Consider the following 15,551-nt stretch of genomic DNA (forward strand, 5'->3'; position numbering starts at 1 on the left):
TTATATGGTCCATATACGTTTTCTTTCTCTTATATAATCTTCGTATATATGTATAAGAAAAATAATTTTAAAAATAATTATAAAAATAACGTTTGCCTTATTTTTTTATAAAAAGTAAAATTACGATAAGATTATACAATAGTCTACATATAATCACATTTTATATACATTATTATTACATTCATATATGATTAAATATAGGCAATTTGTCTCATTTCTTCAAACTTTACTTTTTTGTAAAAAAAAAATGCAAAAATTATTCTTTTAATTATTTTTAAATTCTTTTTATTATTCTTCTTGTATATGTATAAACAGAGATTATACAAAAAAGAAAACTTATACAAACATATTTTATATATAATATATATAAAAAAATTTTTCTCAGGATGTGTCATTTTTTACCTCCTTTGATATACAAATACTTCAGATCACTTTTGTGGTTTCTGAGTCCACTTTGTATATCAAAATATTTTCAAAGTAATATTTACTGCCTAACTTTGATGCGCTGCTATCGGCAGTAGACGCAACCTGATGCCTAACTCGGTAAAGTAGAAAAGTATTGGTTAACACCCGGTATATAAGTATCGATTTTGTCTTACCCAGTATAGGTAAACTTATCGACTTGACTCAAGGTAGAAATCAACCTTTCATAGAGCAGCTTTGATAAAATAAAGAAAATAATTTTTTTAAATTATATAGATAATTTAATATACGACGACATAATTAAACAAAATTAACAACTTTAAAAAATATTACATGCATTAAAAACTATTTTCAGCATTAGTTTAATTAAAGTTACTCCGCCAGATTACGCCACGGTTACATTAAAGAACAACAAAACAAAATTCTACATATACGTATATTTATATATTAAATTATTGAATTATGTTGAATCATAGTTGAATTATATATAAAAATATATATAATTTTAATAATTTTAAAATTTTAATTTAATTTTAATTCTTTAATTTTGAATAATAAAGTAAAAGATAATATCCTTTCCCCTTTCATAAATAATAAATCAAACTTTAAATTTGCATACATAATAATTGAGAATCATGAAATGCAGATTACGTATCTTGGATACGAAAAGTAGCAAGTCAATAAAGGGAATTTCAGAGTTGATCCGTTTCCATAACGACGGACACAAAGAGTCCAGTAGCGAACAAGAACAGTCCTGAGAAACCTTCTTACGAGAGGCTAGAAACGCGGGGCACGACATCAATTTCAAAGAAAAATTTCTGCGCAATTAAATTGTGCGAGAAGAAATTAACAATGATTACAAGAACGACGGAGCAATGCCGAATGTGCAATCGGGGATTGCAGTCTTACAATATACCCTTCGATACACACGAGAGGAAGGACACCTACACTTTCGTAAAGAGTCCAAGGGCGATATTACACATTCAAAAGAAGTACAGAAATCCTCCAATGTAAGTACAATCAATCACTTTTGATAGCAGATAATAATGTTATGACATAATAATGACATAACGTTATTTAAAGAGACTCTTCTGAAACTCGAAAAATTGCTTGGCAAACATCGGCAAACTTGTAAATCTCGAATAATTTTCTAAAGTGCTAAATAAAACAATTTATCTATAAAGAAGAATTAAGGAAATATGCATAATTAAGATTTTATTGTCGTCCTTGTTTAAACACACATTAAACACACACACTTTTTTGCGATTTCGTTTCTAGGCAGCTTAATTTGTTCCTTTAACGTAATAAAGTGACACAAAGATCGTAATTTCGCGATAGTAATAATTGGTAGTCACTTTACGCGATTAATAAAGAATATCTTTTTATATTTATAGTTGCACATAAAATTGTCATGTTGTTGTCGACGCAACAAGTGTACAATATACATATATTTGTAAACCATTTTATCCGTTTACGATCTTGTGCAAATTTATGCCCTAAACATTCTCTGAATTAATGATTGTGAACATTGTAAGTGACGGAAAACACAGATTATTCGCTTCTCTACGTAACCGCGGCGGTAAAGCAAGCTCTACATATTTAACACTATGCTAAGTTTACGCGAAAGTGTGAACTTTCAACTTTACAAAAGATGTACACACATATTAACGTCAAAATCTTATTCTACTTCTCGCAAGTTGTTTATTTATAGCTTTTTTTTCACTATTTCTCAATATTTCTCAAATATCAATGTACCAAGAAAAATCCTTTTTCTGAAATTTTTCTACCTTACAATTCTCAATAAACTCATTTAAAACAATCTTGTTAAACTAAAAAAGACCGTCATTATATATCGATAGTAATATATATTTTATTAATTTCTCGAATAAAAACTTATAGACAACTTATAGAAAACACTTTTTTTTCTTTTCATTAACTTACATATTTCGAGAAAATTATTAGGAATAAGATTTAGAGAACTAGAAAAAGAGAATATATCAATAACTGGAAAAACACAGCACACATAGATAATGCAGCAGCCATTTAGTCTATAGATCATGCTTATAGACGACAAAGGGAATGACCGCGGCGGTTGATTTTATCGTTGACTATCGTACACGGAAGAATACAAAATGTGTGATGCTATGTATTCGCTTCACGCGATTTCTACTTCTATCAAAAGAAAATATTTATGCTGTACAGAGTGTATAGCTTAGAAATAGAAACGCCTCTTTCGTGACAGCTTGAGAACTTAAAATAACTTTTTTTATTAAAAAACTCAACGAAAATTTTTAATGGAAGCCAGGATAGGATTTGCTTTTGTGCAAAATTTTAAATTTCGTACAACTTTCGGAATTAAGATTTATCATGTGCATTTAATCCTATATAAATATATTTAATTATCAACCAATTTGTTATTAAATAATATCACTATCAACTGAAAAAATATTAAATTGAACAAAATTACACGACTATTATTCTAGCATAATTCAATATAACAAATTAAGATATCGTTAAATATGGTATAATTCGTCATAAAAAACTCAAAAGCAACCCATATCTACCGTTCTGTAAAATAAAAGTGCAATAGTATTATCTAAAATAACGTTTTTCTGGTTGCTCTCATTGCGCACTATATTTAGCATAAAGCCATTTGCATGTTGCATAATAAATATCCAGCAAGTCATATTGATTAGGATAAAGAAACGCATGCTTTATATACAGACGAGACATTCAATCATAAATTAATAATAATAATCTCTTACATAAAGCTGTCTTGAACGAGAGAATGTCAATTCTCTTGATAAAATAATTAAGAGATAAATCAGGTATATATCTATATATATGTACACATACATACATACATATATTATACACCATGTGTTATTAAAGAAATTGTAATATTAAATAAAATTATTTCCCTAATTTTTTTATTCGGATGAATTAGAAAAATTAAAAAAAAAAACATAAATTCATATATGTACATGAGTGTCCTACTTATTTTATTGATTTTCTAATGACAAATATCGGCGCCCTAAACACATATAATCGCACGCGACGTTTCACGCAAAACGCGAGAAACCAAAGAGAAACTTCTTCAAAGATTTCTGCAGCGTATTAATACAAAATACAAAAAAAAATGACAGCTTTCATCGAACTACAATTTAACTTCTTCTAAATAAAAAGATTAACAAACAAATTTTTTATTTACCTGACACAGTCAGCAAGGAATAAATCTTTCTTGTCAGAATTATATGAAAAATAGACTGGTGGTCTATCTAAGAAATTGATGGAACGAGATAACGTTTTAGTACCGTAAGCTACTACCGACGATCGTAAACAGCCGTAGATCGCTATTTCCGATATTATTCGAGTATAGGTTGACCAATCAGACGATTACGCGCTCATGCAAGGACGAGAAACACTATCCCATTATAACACCTTCTACAAACTTCGAGCGAACTTGGACATAAATTTCTACATGCAAATCTTTTTTCCGTATTATCTGTTATATTTTACAATATAGAATCTGTAAGATGTATTGAAATTATGCAATCTGTGATTGTGCGAGAATTATGTCTAAAATTGTTTGTACGAATTCTAACACGATGTCACTCATGTAGGTCACTATTTCCGGCATTATTCGGGTATAGGTTGACCAATCAGGCGATTACACGAATTCACTCGTGCAGAATTCATTATACAAACAATTTTTATAGAATCTTTTTGAAGAATAAACTACTTCAGCCCGCTTCGTTTGCTGAGATTTTACAGTTAGATTAATAAGCGTAATAGGTAAACGTCGGATGGAATATATTTTCGAGCAGCACGAAACTATACTGCTTATCGCAGTGATAAATGCGATTGCGATACTTATGATATAAGAAATACAATGGAGTTGTTTAATTAAAATTCTTCAAAAAGACTAAAAGTAATACAATGTAATTTACTACTATATGTTGTAATTTACTATAATTTAAAATATATTATTGTAAAAAGTGTTATTACACACGTTATTACAGAATATATGTTTTATATTCATATTATGTCTGATTATATTCTGAATCTAAATTTTTATGTACTTTATTTGCATAAGTCGTGTGGCAACAAAATGCCTTACTCATCTCATAATTCATTTTTCTACCTACGTCTATCGCGCGCACACATGTACACACTTGCATTAGTAAATAGCTACCCCTACAAACCAGAGCAACTAGCAATATATACCTTCTCGAAGAATAAGAAACCTCGACGCCAAGGTTACCCGAGCAACTGCAATCTTTTAGATGCAGTAAAAAAACATACATATATATTTTTTTATTTTATTAAAAAAAAAAGAAGAACGAAGGAATATATATATAAAGAATGTCGCATGTCTGTATCTGGAACATGAGTGTCGTGTTTTCGCGACAGGCCGACGCGACGTGATCAAAAGTGCGGTTTCACCTTGAAGTGTTGCCAGGGTTGGAAGTTCCCGAGTAGGTTCCCTAGGCAGGTAAAACGGCAATATTCCACCCTTTGTCGGTGGACTTAAGCATGCGCAACGTTCGCAGTGGTCAGCGTTATTGAGTGGCCGGTCGCGGGGTGAAGATATACGTGCAACTTGGCCTATGCGGTCTATATCGGTCGATTCTAAGGACATTGTCCAGTCTCTGAACTCCCCCGAGCCAGTCAGTAATGCCGCGGCTACACTCGGCGAACGATCACGGCGTTTTTCCTCGATCTTCCGCGGCCAGCAAAACCGCCGGTTTGGCGTCAGTTTTGCACAGTACGTATTGATGTGAAGCGATTGTAAGAGGGATTGAAGTTGATATAATTTCAAAGAACTCTAACTTCGATATTATAAACACGCGAACACAATTTCTGCGTTTATGTAACACGAAAACGCGATTATGATATTTTCTTGATTGTAACTTCAAAACTTTAATATGCGTCCCTAAATTGGCCTGATAATAATAAAAATGTTTTCGAACAAGTTGTTATCTAAATAATATACATGTATGCAAATAACTCACCAGATCTTATTACGTTTTTCACAAAATTTGCAAAAATCTTCATATCTTATTATTTTTATCAGGATTAATAAAAATATTTCTTCTAACCATGACTTCACACCGTTAACTCTCGCAAATTGTTGTTCAATTAGATAAACTCGCTTATATAGCTACACCTCTCGTGACTTCATCGGTGAATAATTAAAAAAATAATTGCGAGCGCCACGATCACGTTTCAGCAACTATATATCGTGTTCTCACTTCGCGAAAGTACAGACAACAATAAGCGATCAATAGACTCTGAGCTCTGAGATAATAGCTTCTGAGATTTTCGAGGCACAATTACTTTTCTCTACACAATATAAATGCATAATGAAAATGTAATCTTCAAACTTTTGAAGGGGAGCGCTTGAAAAGTTAAACACGACGCGCGATTTTAATCCTCTTCGATCGATTCACCATGTCCGCCGCAAAATCGGGCGTCTGAAGGAATCGGAAAAATGCCGGCCGGTATTTCGACTCTGGCACCGTCGACGGATGCGGAGTCTTTCGATTATGAGACGAAGGACCCGCCGGCCTTCACGATCTTACAGAAGGATGGCCTGGACTCGAGTCTGCCGCTCTTACACGTCAACGAGGACGATGAGATAAATGCGTCGCAACTCACCAACTTGAGGAACATGAAGAACGCGATAAAGAATAATCTCTGTAATCGCAGACGCATCAGCAAGTCCAATGAACATCTGGTCTTGGCTAGTCTACAATCGCATCAAGTTAATCCTCTGAAGAAAAAGCATCAGAGTAAAAGTCAAGATAGCTTAGAGTTGTTAGCTGAGGAGAGACCGTTTACGGCTAAGCCCAGCATCGTCTTATCAACGGAGGATTTCAATGAGGTGCTGAATGCGAAACTGAAAAAGATCCAAGAGCAAGCCGAGGCGGAGCAAGGCCGCAAGTCGCCCAAGAAATCGATCCAGAAGAAGCCGTTCATCACGACCGTGAAGACGGGGGAATTTCTAATGCCGCCGCCGGAGGTGGCGGCCTTGCTCGGCATCGCGCCCAGCAAAAATGAGGAGGAGGCGGCGGACGGATGTCCTCTGAAGAGCAGATTCAAACCACTGATATCGCTAGCCGGAGACAAGAGGCCGGAGGTACGTCACAATAGCCACAATGCCCGATGTCCAGCCGCCCTAAAGGCTACCGTAAACTTTTCCCTCGGTATGATGAACGCCACTACCATCGCCACCGCCTCGACCTTGAACGAGCAGGCGAGGAGGTTCAAGAGGAGCGAGCCAGCGTAAGTGACGCTGAGATGACTCAGTATATAGCTGATGCCTTTGTAAACACCGTTTAATTGGCATGTCGGTGTCGTGATTGTTGTCTTAAAATCAGGAGCGGATTTTATAGAGAGAGAGAAAAAGAGAGAGAGAGCTGCCACGATGTTTCAGAAAAGCGCAAAACACTTTTATTTGCAAGAACATTTGTCGATTTTTTAAAAGTTGTATTACATAGAATAGGAATATTACCTTTTTAATATCTTCTAACTTAATATTATATTCTTAAAGAGCATTTAAAAATTATTTATCTCAAATCACAAAAAGTAATCCGCCCCTGTTTCTATTTCTTTCGTTCAGAGTGACGATACAAATTTTCCCAAAGAACATTTTCGTAGATGCAAATTGCAATATATGAATCTTACTTTAATTTTGCATCGTTCTCATCAAAAATTAAATATTTACGAAATGAGATAGATATTGCAGAAATGTAATCAATCGGTCTACTAAAAGAGGCTCACGGGAAGAGCTTATCGCCGGCACGCGTCTCAAATTTAAAAGCGTGAAAAGTGTCTCTGTCCCAAAAGGCAAAATGCGATTATAAATTCAATTAAAGCGCGTGAATGAAGATAATGAATTCAATTGAAGCGCATGAATAAAGATAATGTGAGGCATTCCGAGAGTATTAGAGAAAAAGGGTGTGTAAGAAGAGCGGGAATTGTTTTTCTAGCAGATTCCCGCAGACGCCGCGAGCTTTACCAAAAAAGTTGGAACCGATCGAGGGCATGATGAATATGCTGCCGAGCCTCCGCGGGTAACGAAAATAACCTTACAAGTCAAGTGATACCACACTTATCACTGCTGGTCTTTTAGTTGATAGCAGCTGCTTTTTCCCCGCTTTTTTTTCTTCTCGTCGGCCCGACGATTTATTCTCGTGCGCTTGTGGTCACGTTCGAGTTTCTCTCTGTCGTCGCTTCTGGTGCACCACATTCTTGAACGAAAATCGCGTACAACGTGAAACAACTGTTCTCAACCAATAATATTAACCCTAGAGCCTCACATTGGGGTCCACTAGACTCAAACTTCACGCATATATTTTAAATTATGTAATTGAAACTGTTGTGTGAATCTCTTCATTCTACTATGTGACTAGTCATTTTGTTTCTCCAGTTGCTTACTGTGCGAGTGAATAAAAAAAATTTGAAAAGACCAGTATAAAAAAATAGGTAGCTAAACAAGTAGACAGAGGGTTAATTTTTACTTTTCTTCTATTATTAAATGGTTTTCATAACCATATGGCAACTACTCTGCATTAATAAAATATAATCGGATAAAATACAAGACTAATCTACTCTTTAGTAATTTTATTATTTTCTTCTAATCAAATATAAAAATTCAATCTTGAATCTTCAAAAATCTTCTTTGAATATGGGTAGATGGGTTCAGCATAATGTTGCAAACGTTTTATTGCGTTCACGATAGAGACTGTCGTGATTGTTATCGAAACCATTAGCGTGCAGCAGGGTCGTAGACACCATCATCGTGATGTTTTGTTACTAAGCGATTGAAACGCATGCTTCATTAAGTGCTAGTAGATAGATATATCTCGAATATAATCTTTAATATAATGGATTATTTAAATTATTTCTTTTCTATATTATAATTTGCTGCGTAGCGACACGTATAATCTATTTTAATATATATCATATAAAATTATATTACATATATATATATACATACATATATATATATACTATTACATATATATATATATATATATATATATATATATTATTTTATCTCTCTAAATCTAAATCAGTGAATAGTCACTGATATCAGTTCACTGATTCAGATTTAGAGAATATATGTATAAGAGCTGTATATATATTTTTTTCGATAATAGTCGATGAATTCGTTTTTGAGATTTTCTTACGTAATTAAATTAAAATTGAGGGCTGCGCTCCTACACCCCAAAGAACTAATCTAACCCAACTTAATTTGTATCAGTGTGATAATGATACTGCTTATTAAAGCAATATCAAATATAAATTTAAAATATGAAACTTTTAGTAAATATGTACATATTGACTAGTAAATGCATACATTGACTAATAAGTGTATACATTTACTGATTTCACGTTTTTACTGTGTGACATATACAATTTTTAAAAATTCATTATTTTGTAAAGTTTGTCGATGCTTGCCTAAGAGATGGCCGTTTCATAATAATTGTTTCTCAGCATGTTCAGCTGAGCTTTTTTTAAATTTGTTTAATGTTACCATTAAGAATTGAATTTTACTACAAACACAACGTTATTTTGCAGCGATCAATCGGTTCCTTTCGGAAATATTATGTTTGATCGCCGGGTGGCTCGCGGAAGCACAATCGCTTCCGTTCCTACTCTCGTAAGTACCTCACTAATTTTTCGAAACAAAAGATCCGTATTTTTTTTCGAGAAATTCGTATTTATCTAGATCGATGAAGAACAATCGATAGCAGCGAGGCAAGCGGAAGCGAGACGAAGACATTTGGCAAAAAAACGTGCTCAAGTGCAAGCTTGCAGAGCCGTCTGCAGAACGGGTTCGCCTCCTCCGGTTCCTGGAAGAAAACACGAACCGGTGCAAACTGAGATTTTTCTCGAGGAGGTTAATTGAGAAGTCTTCATTTATATATTTCTTTATTAATAAATTTTTGCTTTGCATTAAGGCAAGCTAAAGCATATATCAAATTTTTAAATGTATATTCAAGCTAATAGAGAAACCGGACGAATCCGAGGTAGCCACACAAACCGATTATTTCTTGGAAAAACCAGTACTGCCGAGCTATTATCCAGGCAAAGTTGGTCGGGATGTGTGCACTCAAATCGAACCCGGGGAAGTACGTGCTCTTAATATTTTATTGCAATAGTGATGTTTTATTATAGTCAGATCGATCTGTAGAGCAAATTTTTTGCATCGCGATATTTCCAGCTCTTCGATTACGACACGGAAGTCCAACCGATTTTGGAGGTGTTGGTAGGCAAGACTATCGAACAAGCTCTAATCGAGGTTCTGGAAGAGGAGGAAATCGCTGCTGTTAAGGAGCAGCAGAGAAGATTCCTCGAATTGCGCATGGCTGAAAAAGCTGAAGAGCAACGACTGGCGGAAGAGGAGAGGAGACGTAGAGAAGAGAAGGTATATCGACTTTCTATTTTGATCTTTTAATATTTCGGCACTCTAATCCTTCAAATCCTTCATTTACTTTCTTTACATTATCATAAATAGAGAGCAAGAAAATGTGTGTGTAAAATATAATAAAGTAAATTCGTTTTCAACCCGCAGGATCAACGCCTGAAACAACACGAAGAGGCGGTGAAGGCTCAGCAGGAGACCGAGGAACGAGTCGCGGCTGCGGTATTGTTAACAGGATACATCGCCGAACTTTTGCCCGCGGTTCTGGAGGGTCTGAAGATGTCTGGCTATTTACTGGACGAGATCAAGGCTGGTTCGTGAGCTCGCAAAAAACACGATTTTTCTCTTTAATAATTGTAAAGGCTCTTTAACTTCTATCTATATATTTATCGATTCTATTTCTATTAAATTTGTGTTCATTTCCTCCCTCCCTCTTAATTGCCTTGCTATTTATTTGGACGATAATGTATCGCGCATATATTTCCAGACGTCGAAGAAGGTTTCATGCCGTGGTTAATGAAAGAAGTAAAAAAAGAAATGGGTAATATGATTGAAAGCAGAGAATTGTTAATGGGTAAGGCTGAGCTTAAAGTAAAGAATCTTTAGAAGGCATTCGTAACTGTACTTTCTCAAATTTTATTTTTTAAAAACCAAATATGGAATAGAAAAGAGATTTATCTAATAGCTTTCTATAGGCAATAGACATATACAAATGTATAACGATCATTTCACAGAAATTATTAGAGAAATCTTGGAAAACCGCGCGCAGACGTACAGGCAGCTTGGTGAAGAATATGATATTTCAAGAAACAAGAGACTAGCAAACGTATACAATTTGGAAGGAGGTGAAACTGATAGCGATTTTGTGAACTACGAATCACCCGCGATAGAAAGTCATCACGCAGTTTAGCGTGATAAATAATTTGGTACGATATCCTGTATATATTTGCGACATAAATTAAAAATTTATTTTACCAGGCAAGTTGCTGCAAAATTAAAATCTCAGCAAAATTTTATTTAACTATTAAATTAAAATGAAAATAAAAGTAAAATATGAAAAAGTGAACGGAGATGTAAAAAATGCATATTATTATTAAATCATAAATATTTAGTAATGGTTCGGTAGCAATTTTTTGATATGTAATTTTTGTTATCGCTAACTGCACTTTCGTGCAGTTTTAAGAACGTTAATGATGCTGAAAAATGGGCAAACCCATAGTTAACTTTTAGATAACGGGATTTACTTTAACCAGCACAAAGCAATATCCGAACCCGGTACCTTCTACATTAAGCAGTATACACAGCTGTGCAACAAATCCATCTCCTTCGCTTGCACCCTCTGACAGGTCACCGCAGTGCTCGCAATCCCTATCGCAAACAGTAACCGCCGAAAGAACGAGAAAGGCCCATCAGAAATTAATTATCGATTCTCGAAATCAACGCGGTATAATCGCTCTCGCTGTCATAGAAAAGATGCAAGAGCTAAAGATAAGCTTTATCCAAATCAATTTATCTTAAATCAAAATCTTTCTAAATTATACAAGATTTTTCTTTTGCTGAGGTCTTAATGTGTACTGTGACGTAACACGTATTATGACATTTGTAGAAGACAGATATTTTTCTTATACAATATTAATGTATTATTTGTAATACATATAATAATTCGTCATTTATTTGTTTGCAGTTTAGATTAACATGGAAACGCTGCACAACGCTTTCAAGAATGAGAATAAGAAGCTGATTATATTCTAAAAAGTAATTTGTAATTCCAGAAATCTAAAAAAAAATTTAAGTACATATTAAATAAACAAAAATATAGAAAAATTCCATACGCGCAACGAATATTTCTCACATTAGAAATTACTCCTGTTTACCAAATTAGGATATTTTTATTTTTTAATAATAATTCACGATCTTAAGATAAAATTTGTGTCTCCCTCCCTCCCAAATCAGTTATTTTAAAATTCGCTTCCATTCTCAATTAATCAGACAGTCGTGAATTGTCGTCCTAACCCACATTGAAGAGCTAACACAGCTGAGAATATTTCTCCTACGTCGAAAATAACAAATGCACTGTCACTAAAACAGGATGTGTTTTTACAATCGTTAGTCAGGCTAAACCAGCACGCTAAAGCAACACCGCCCACAAAGCCAACTACTCGGAATAATCCAAGCCTCGTAGGAGAACTTGCGAAAGCCTTAAAGTATAGAAAGATACCTGAGATTGATGAACTACAAAACGAGCTGATAAAGTATGGAGGGAAAGAACTATAATCGCAATTGACGAAGCTGTTCCAGAAAATACTAAACAGCGAAACTATCCCAAATGCCTGAAAGAACATTACAGACATTCAAAGAAGAAGATAAAAAGCGGCTAGAAAACTATAGAGGAATAACTCTTCTGCACTCTAGTGCAGTGATGAAACTGTTCATCAGAATCATTAGAATCATTCTTTCGGAGCTGATATACATGAGTGAGACCAACAGGGTTTCCAAAAAAATAGATCACGGACACTATATTCGTTGCCTGACAGATAATAGATAAATCAATAGAGAATCAATAGATTCGACAAACCATTTATGTACCTACCTTATAGACCTGACCGAAACATTCGATCAAATTAGGTTTTATAATATCGCTGACAAACTAAAAAGAGCGAACATGCCTATGGATATCAAAGTAATTGAAGCTTTGAACTCTAACACGACTCGTATATTTGTCAATAATAGACTGACAGAAGAAATATTGATACCGACGGGAATAAGACAAAGAGACTCTTTAAGCTCGTTTTTCCTCTTCAGTCTCATTATGCACAGATAATAGCAAAAATAGCGGAAATGATAACGCAGGCCATTCAGAACACATGAAAGGAAAACACCAATCTTATGTTAAGTAGATGACGCTGTAATAGTATCCGAAAATAAAGACGAGCTACAAAGATTACTACATCAATTCTATAATCTGACGGCTACGTACAACATAGTGAAAAGCAAGAAAACTGAGGTTCAAAGTTAGACAACAAAACGGTAAGAATGTCGGGATGTTTAAAAGACCTTATATAGCAAAACAACTACATGAAACGAGAGGCCAAGATCAGAATATACAAAACCTGTGTTTGACTAATAATGACTAATGAAAATGACTTATGCAGCGGAACTTGAGCCGATACAAAATTAAAAGCATAGTATTGTACAAATGAGGAAAAATCTGTGATATTCAGGACATCGTCAGGTAAATAAGACAAAGAAGAGAAGCCTGGAATGAGCATGTATCAAGAATAGAACAACAATAGAATTGTAAAGGCAAGGGACGAAAAGCTACAGTTCAAAAGACCACCAGGCAGAAATCCACTAAAACGCTGGAAAGACAGATGAACATCAACATCGCAAGAAACGCCATAAAGTCGAAAACAGGATTCAAGAGGATAATTCCAGAGGAAGAAAGAAAAGGAAAAATTAGCCTATTATTTCAACTAACTGAGATTTCAATATGAAACGTTCGTATTGATCGAAGTCTTTGTTATTTGAAATAATGTCATATGCACATAAATTAATTACATCGATAAGAACAATTAATAAAATTTTCTAATAGAATTTGCTAAAACGTTCACAAAATTAATATATATTAAGCATTTATTCCAGGAAGAAAAAATGTGTATGTGTAATCCTATATTAATACACACATTTTGTATTTCTCGTACGTATTTATTCGCAAAATATAACATTTATTAAAACGTGTTTATCATTAATATTAGTGCATTTTTGTGTTTATCTAAGGTACGACAAATATTGAACAGAGATTATTTCTGAAATTCACCCCCTAGACACGATCATAGGCCACCGATACACCGCCAAAGTAAAAAACCTGTCCGCTCCAATCAGGATTAGACCGATCGTAATGGGATGAGGTTTCACGCTGAATTGAGATCGGCACAGTTTTAAAAAGCCACCCACCCTCTTTAACTAAGCCCTCGCGGGTGAAGGGTGGAAGCGGAGTGAGACAAGGGGACATATTGTATTGGATTAAATTAAGCAAGGGGAAGAACTGCTTTCTCGTACCGTGCATTATATGCACAAAAATTGTGTGCCAAGTGAGTCGTGTTTTTGGAGGAGAGGGAGAAGGGGTGGTCTACCGCACGCTGAACAAAGAGGGGTAAAAGATGTCCAATGCACCGGGACTGGTACGTCACGAGGGCCCCGACATTATTTTGCCATGTGATTCGTGTCACCTGCATCTTCACGTAATTTTTCTCGTTGCGAATACGACACGTGCAAATTTAAGAACTACTGTAAAAATACACATCAACGTAGTTTTTGAAACAAAACATATTTTAATTTTTTTTTTTAAATTTAACTTTACGGCTCTTACAATAATTTTATTTGCGATAAAACATTTTTACAATTTATTATATTATGTAATTTTATATTTTATAAAAATATTTTCCCGCTCTCTGGGGCTGTTGGCTTGAGTGAAAACGAAACACTATCGTATTTTAATATTTACCCGTGGACAATCATGTGAATTTGATTGACTCTTAAAATCAAGTAAACAGTTCCTAATGGTTAAATACTGCCACGCCCGGGGCGCGTGGTCGGAATGGAGAATATCCGTGGGGTATTCGGTGGTCACGTGTCGTGTTACATGGCACTCGTTTCTGCGGGACGCGAGCAATATGTCGACGTGGCACGTGGACAGCGGAAGTGCACTTTGACTTTTCTGGCATGGAATGCAATGCAGAAAAATTTGCGAAGCACATCGATTAAATTAATCTAGATTAGATTATTAAAATATAATAGAAAATTTTCTTTATATGTAAAATTTTACACAAAAATTATCAACAATTTATTATTTAATTATTAATAATAATTACAGTTGTAATAATTGTTAGCAATATTACAATTATTATTATAATAATTGTTCCAACATATTTTCACAATACAATAAATAGATATAAAAATTCAAATAAAACAAAAAATAATATAAAATTAAATTAAAAAATTCCAGAAGATAATTATTGGCAATCTTTAGCTTGCTGTAGTTTATCCGACAAAACTCGCCAGCTAAACCAGTCTGGCCAGCGCAATTTGCAGCGAATATTAATAATACATAAGCCACCGTCTCGTTCGAGGCAGCGTTAGACTTTTGACACTTGCAGAACCGAGACGAATCACCTTTATGACTGCCTCCCCGCAAAGGCGACCATAACTCAGGATTTCAGCAAAGGGACACAGAACAATGAGATTGGTTCCGTCTCCCCGTGGCAAAAGGTTCCAAGTCTACGCGCATCTCTCGTCACCGACGATTCGCATGCATGTGTCTCTATACGCACATTTAAATGTATGCAAAATATACTTATCGTTAATGATTATATAATATAGAAAGTTCATAATATATATGGTGCACGGCTATATCAACGTGTCATACATATCACCGATATTATAAAATATCTTTTTTTAAATCCCACTTGTTCACGAAAGAAAAAACATAACAATGCGTACATATCGAATAGATTTAAGATTTAAGATTTAATATCGTCATAATGACTGTACCCAATAATAATATAACATGCAAAGAATTTGTACATTGTATGACATTAATGTATTATTAAAAATATCTCATCGGTACGCGAAATATCATATTTATAAATTATTACTTTTAAAAATTAATATTGTTTCTCCTTTCACTATAAAA

At 34.3% G+C, this 15,551-nt stretch overlaps 1 protein-coding gene across 3 annotated transcripts; it reads left to right on the forward strand.

The window, feature by feature from the left end:
* Nucleotides 1-5,056: 5,056 nt before the first annotated feature.
* Nucleotides 5,057-14,593, forward strand: Rsph3 (Radial spoke head protein 3). 3 transcript variants are annotated; one of them, XM_077407860.1, is made up of 11 exons: nt 5,057-5,191; nt 5,819-6,711; nt 7,419-7,502; nt 9,013-9,094; nt 9,164-9,334; nt 9,438-9,566; nt 9,659-9,862; nt 10,010-10,172; nt 10,347-10,433; nt 10,594-10,785; nt 11,544-14,593. In XM_077407860.1, exons 2-10 carry the CDS (start codon nt 5,918-5,920, stop codon nt 10,767-10,769), a joined length of 1,890 nt encoding a protein of 629 aa, XP_077263986.1. In that variant the 5' UTR covers nt 5,057-5,191; nt 5,819-5,917; the 3' UTR covers nt 10,770-10,785; nt 11,544-14,593. The 3 variants fall into 3 exon arrangements, with proteins under 3 accessions (XP_077263986.1, XP_077263988.1, XP_077263989.1); XM_077407862.1 differs by having other exon boundaries at nt 7,422-7,502; XM_077407863.1 differs by lacking the exon at nt 7,419-7,502 and having other exon boundaries at nt 11,544-14,591.
* The last annotated feature ends 958 nt before the right edge of the window (nt 14,594-15,551 follow it).

This window comes from Temnothorax americanus, unplaced genomic scaffold, assembly GCF_048541705.1.
Source record: "Temnothorax americanus isolate GAGA-0224 unplaced genomic scaffold, ASM4854170v1 Scaffold23, whole genome shotgun sequence".
Taxonomy (NCBI): domain Eukaryota; kingdom Metazoa; phylum Arthropoda; class Insecta; order Hymenoptera; family Formicidae; genus Temnothorax; species Temnothorax americanus.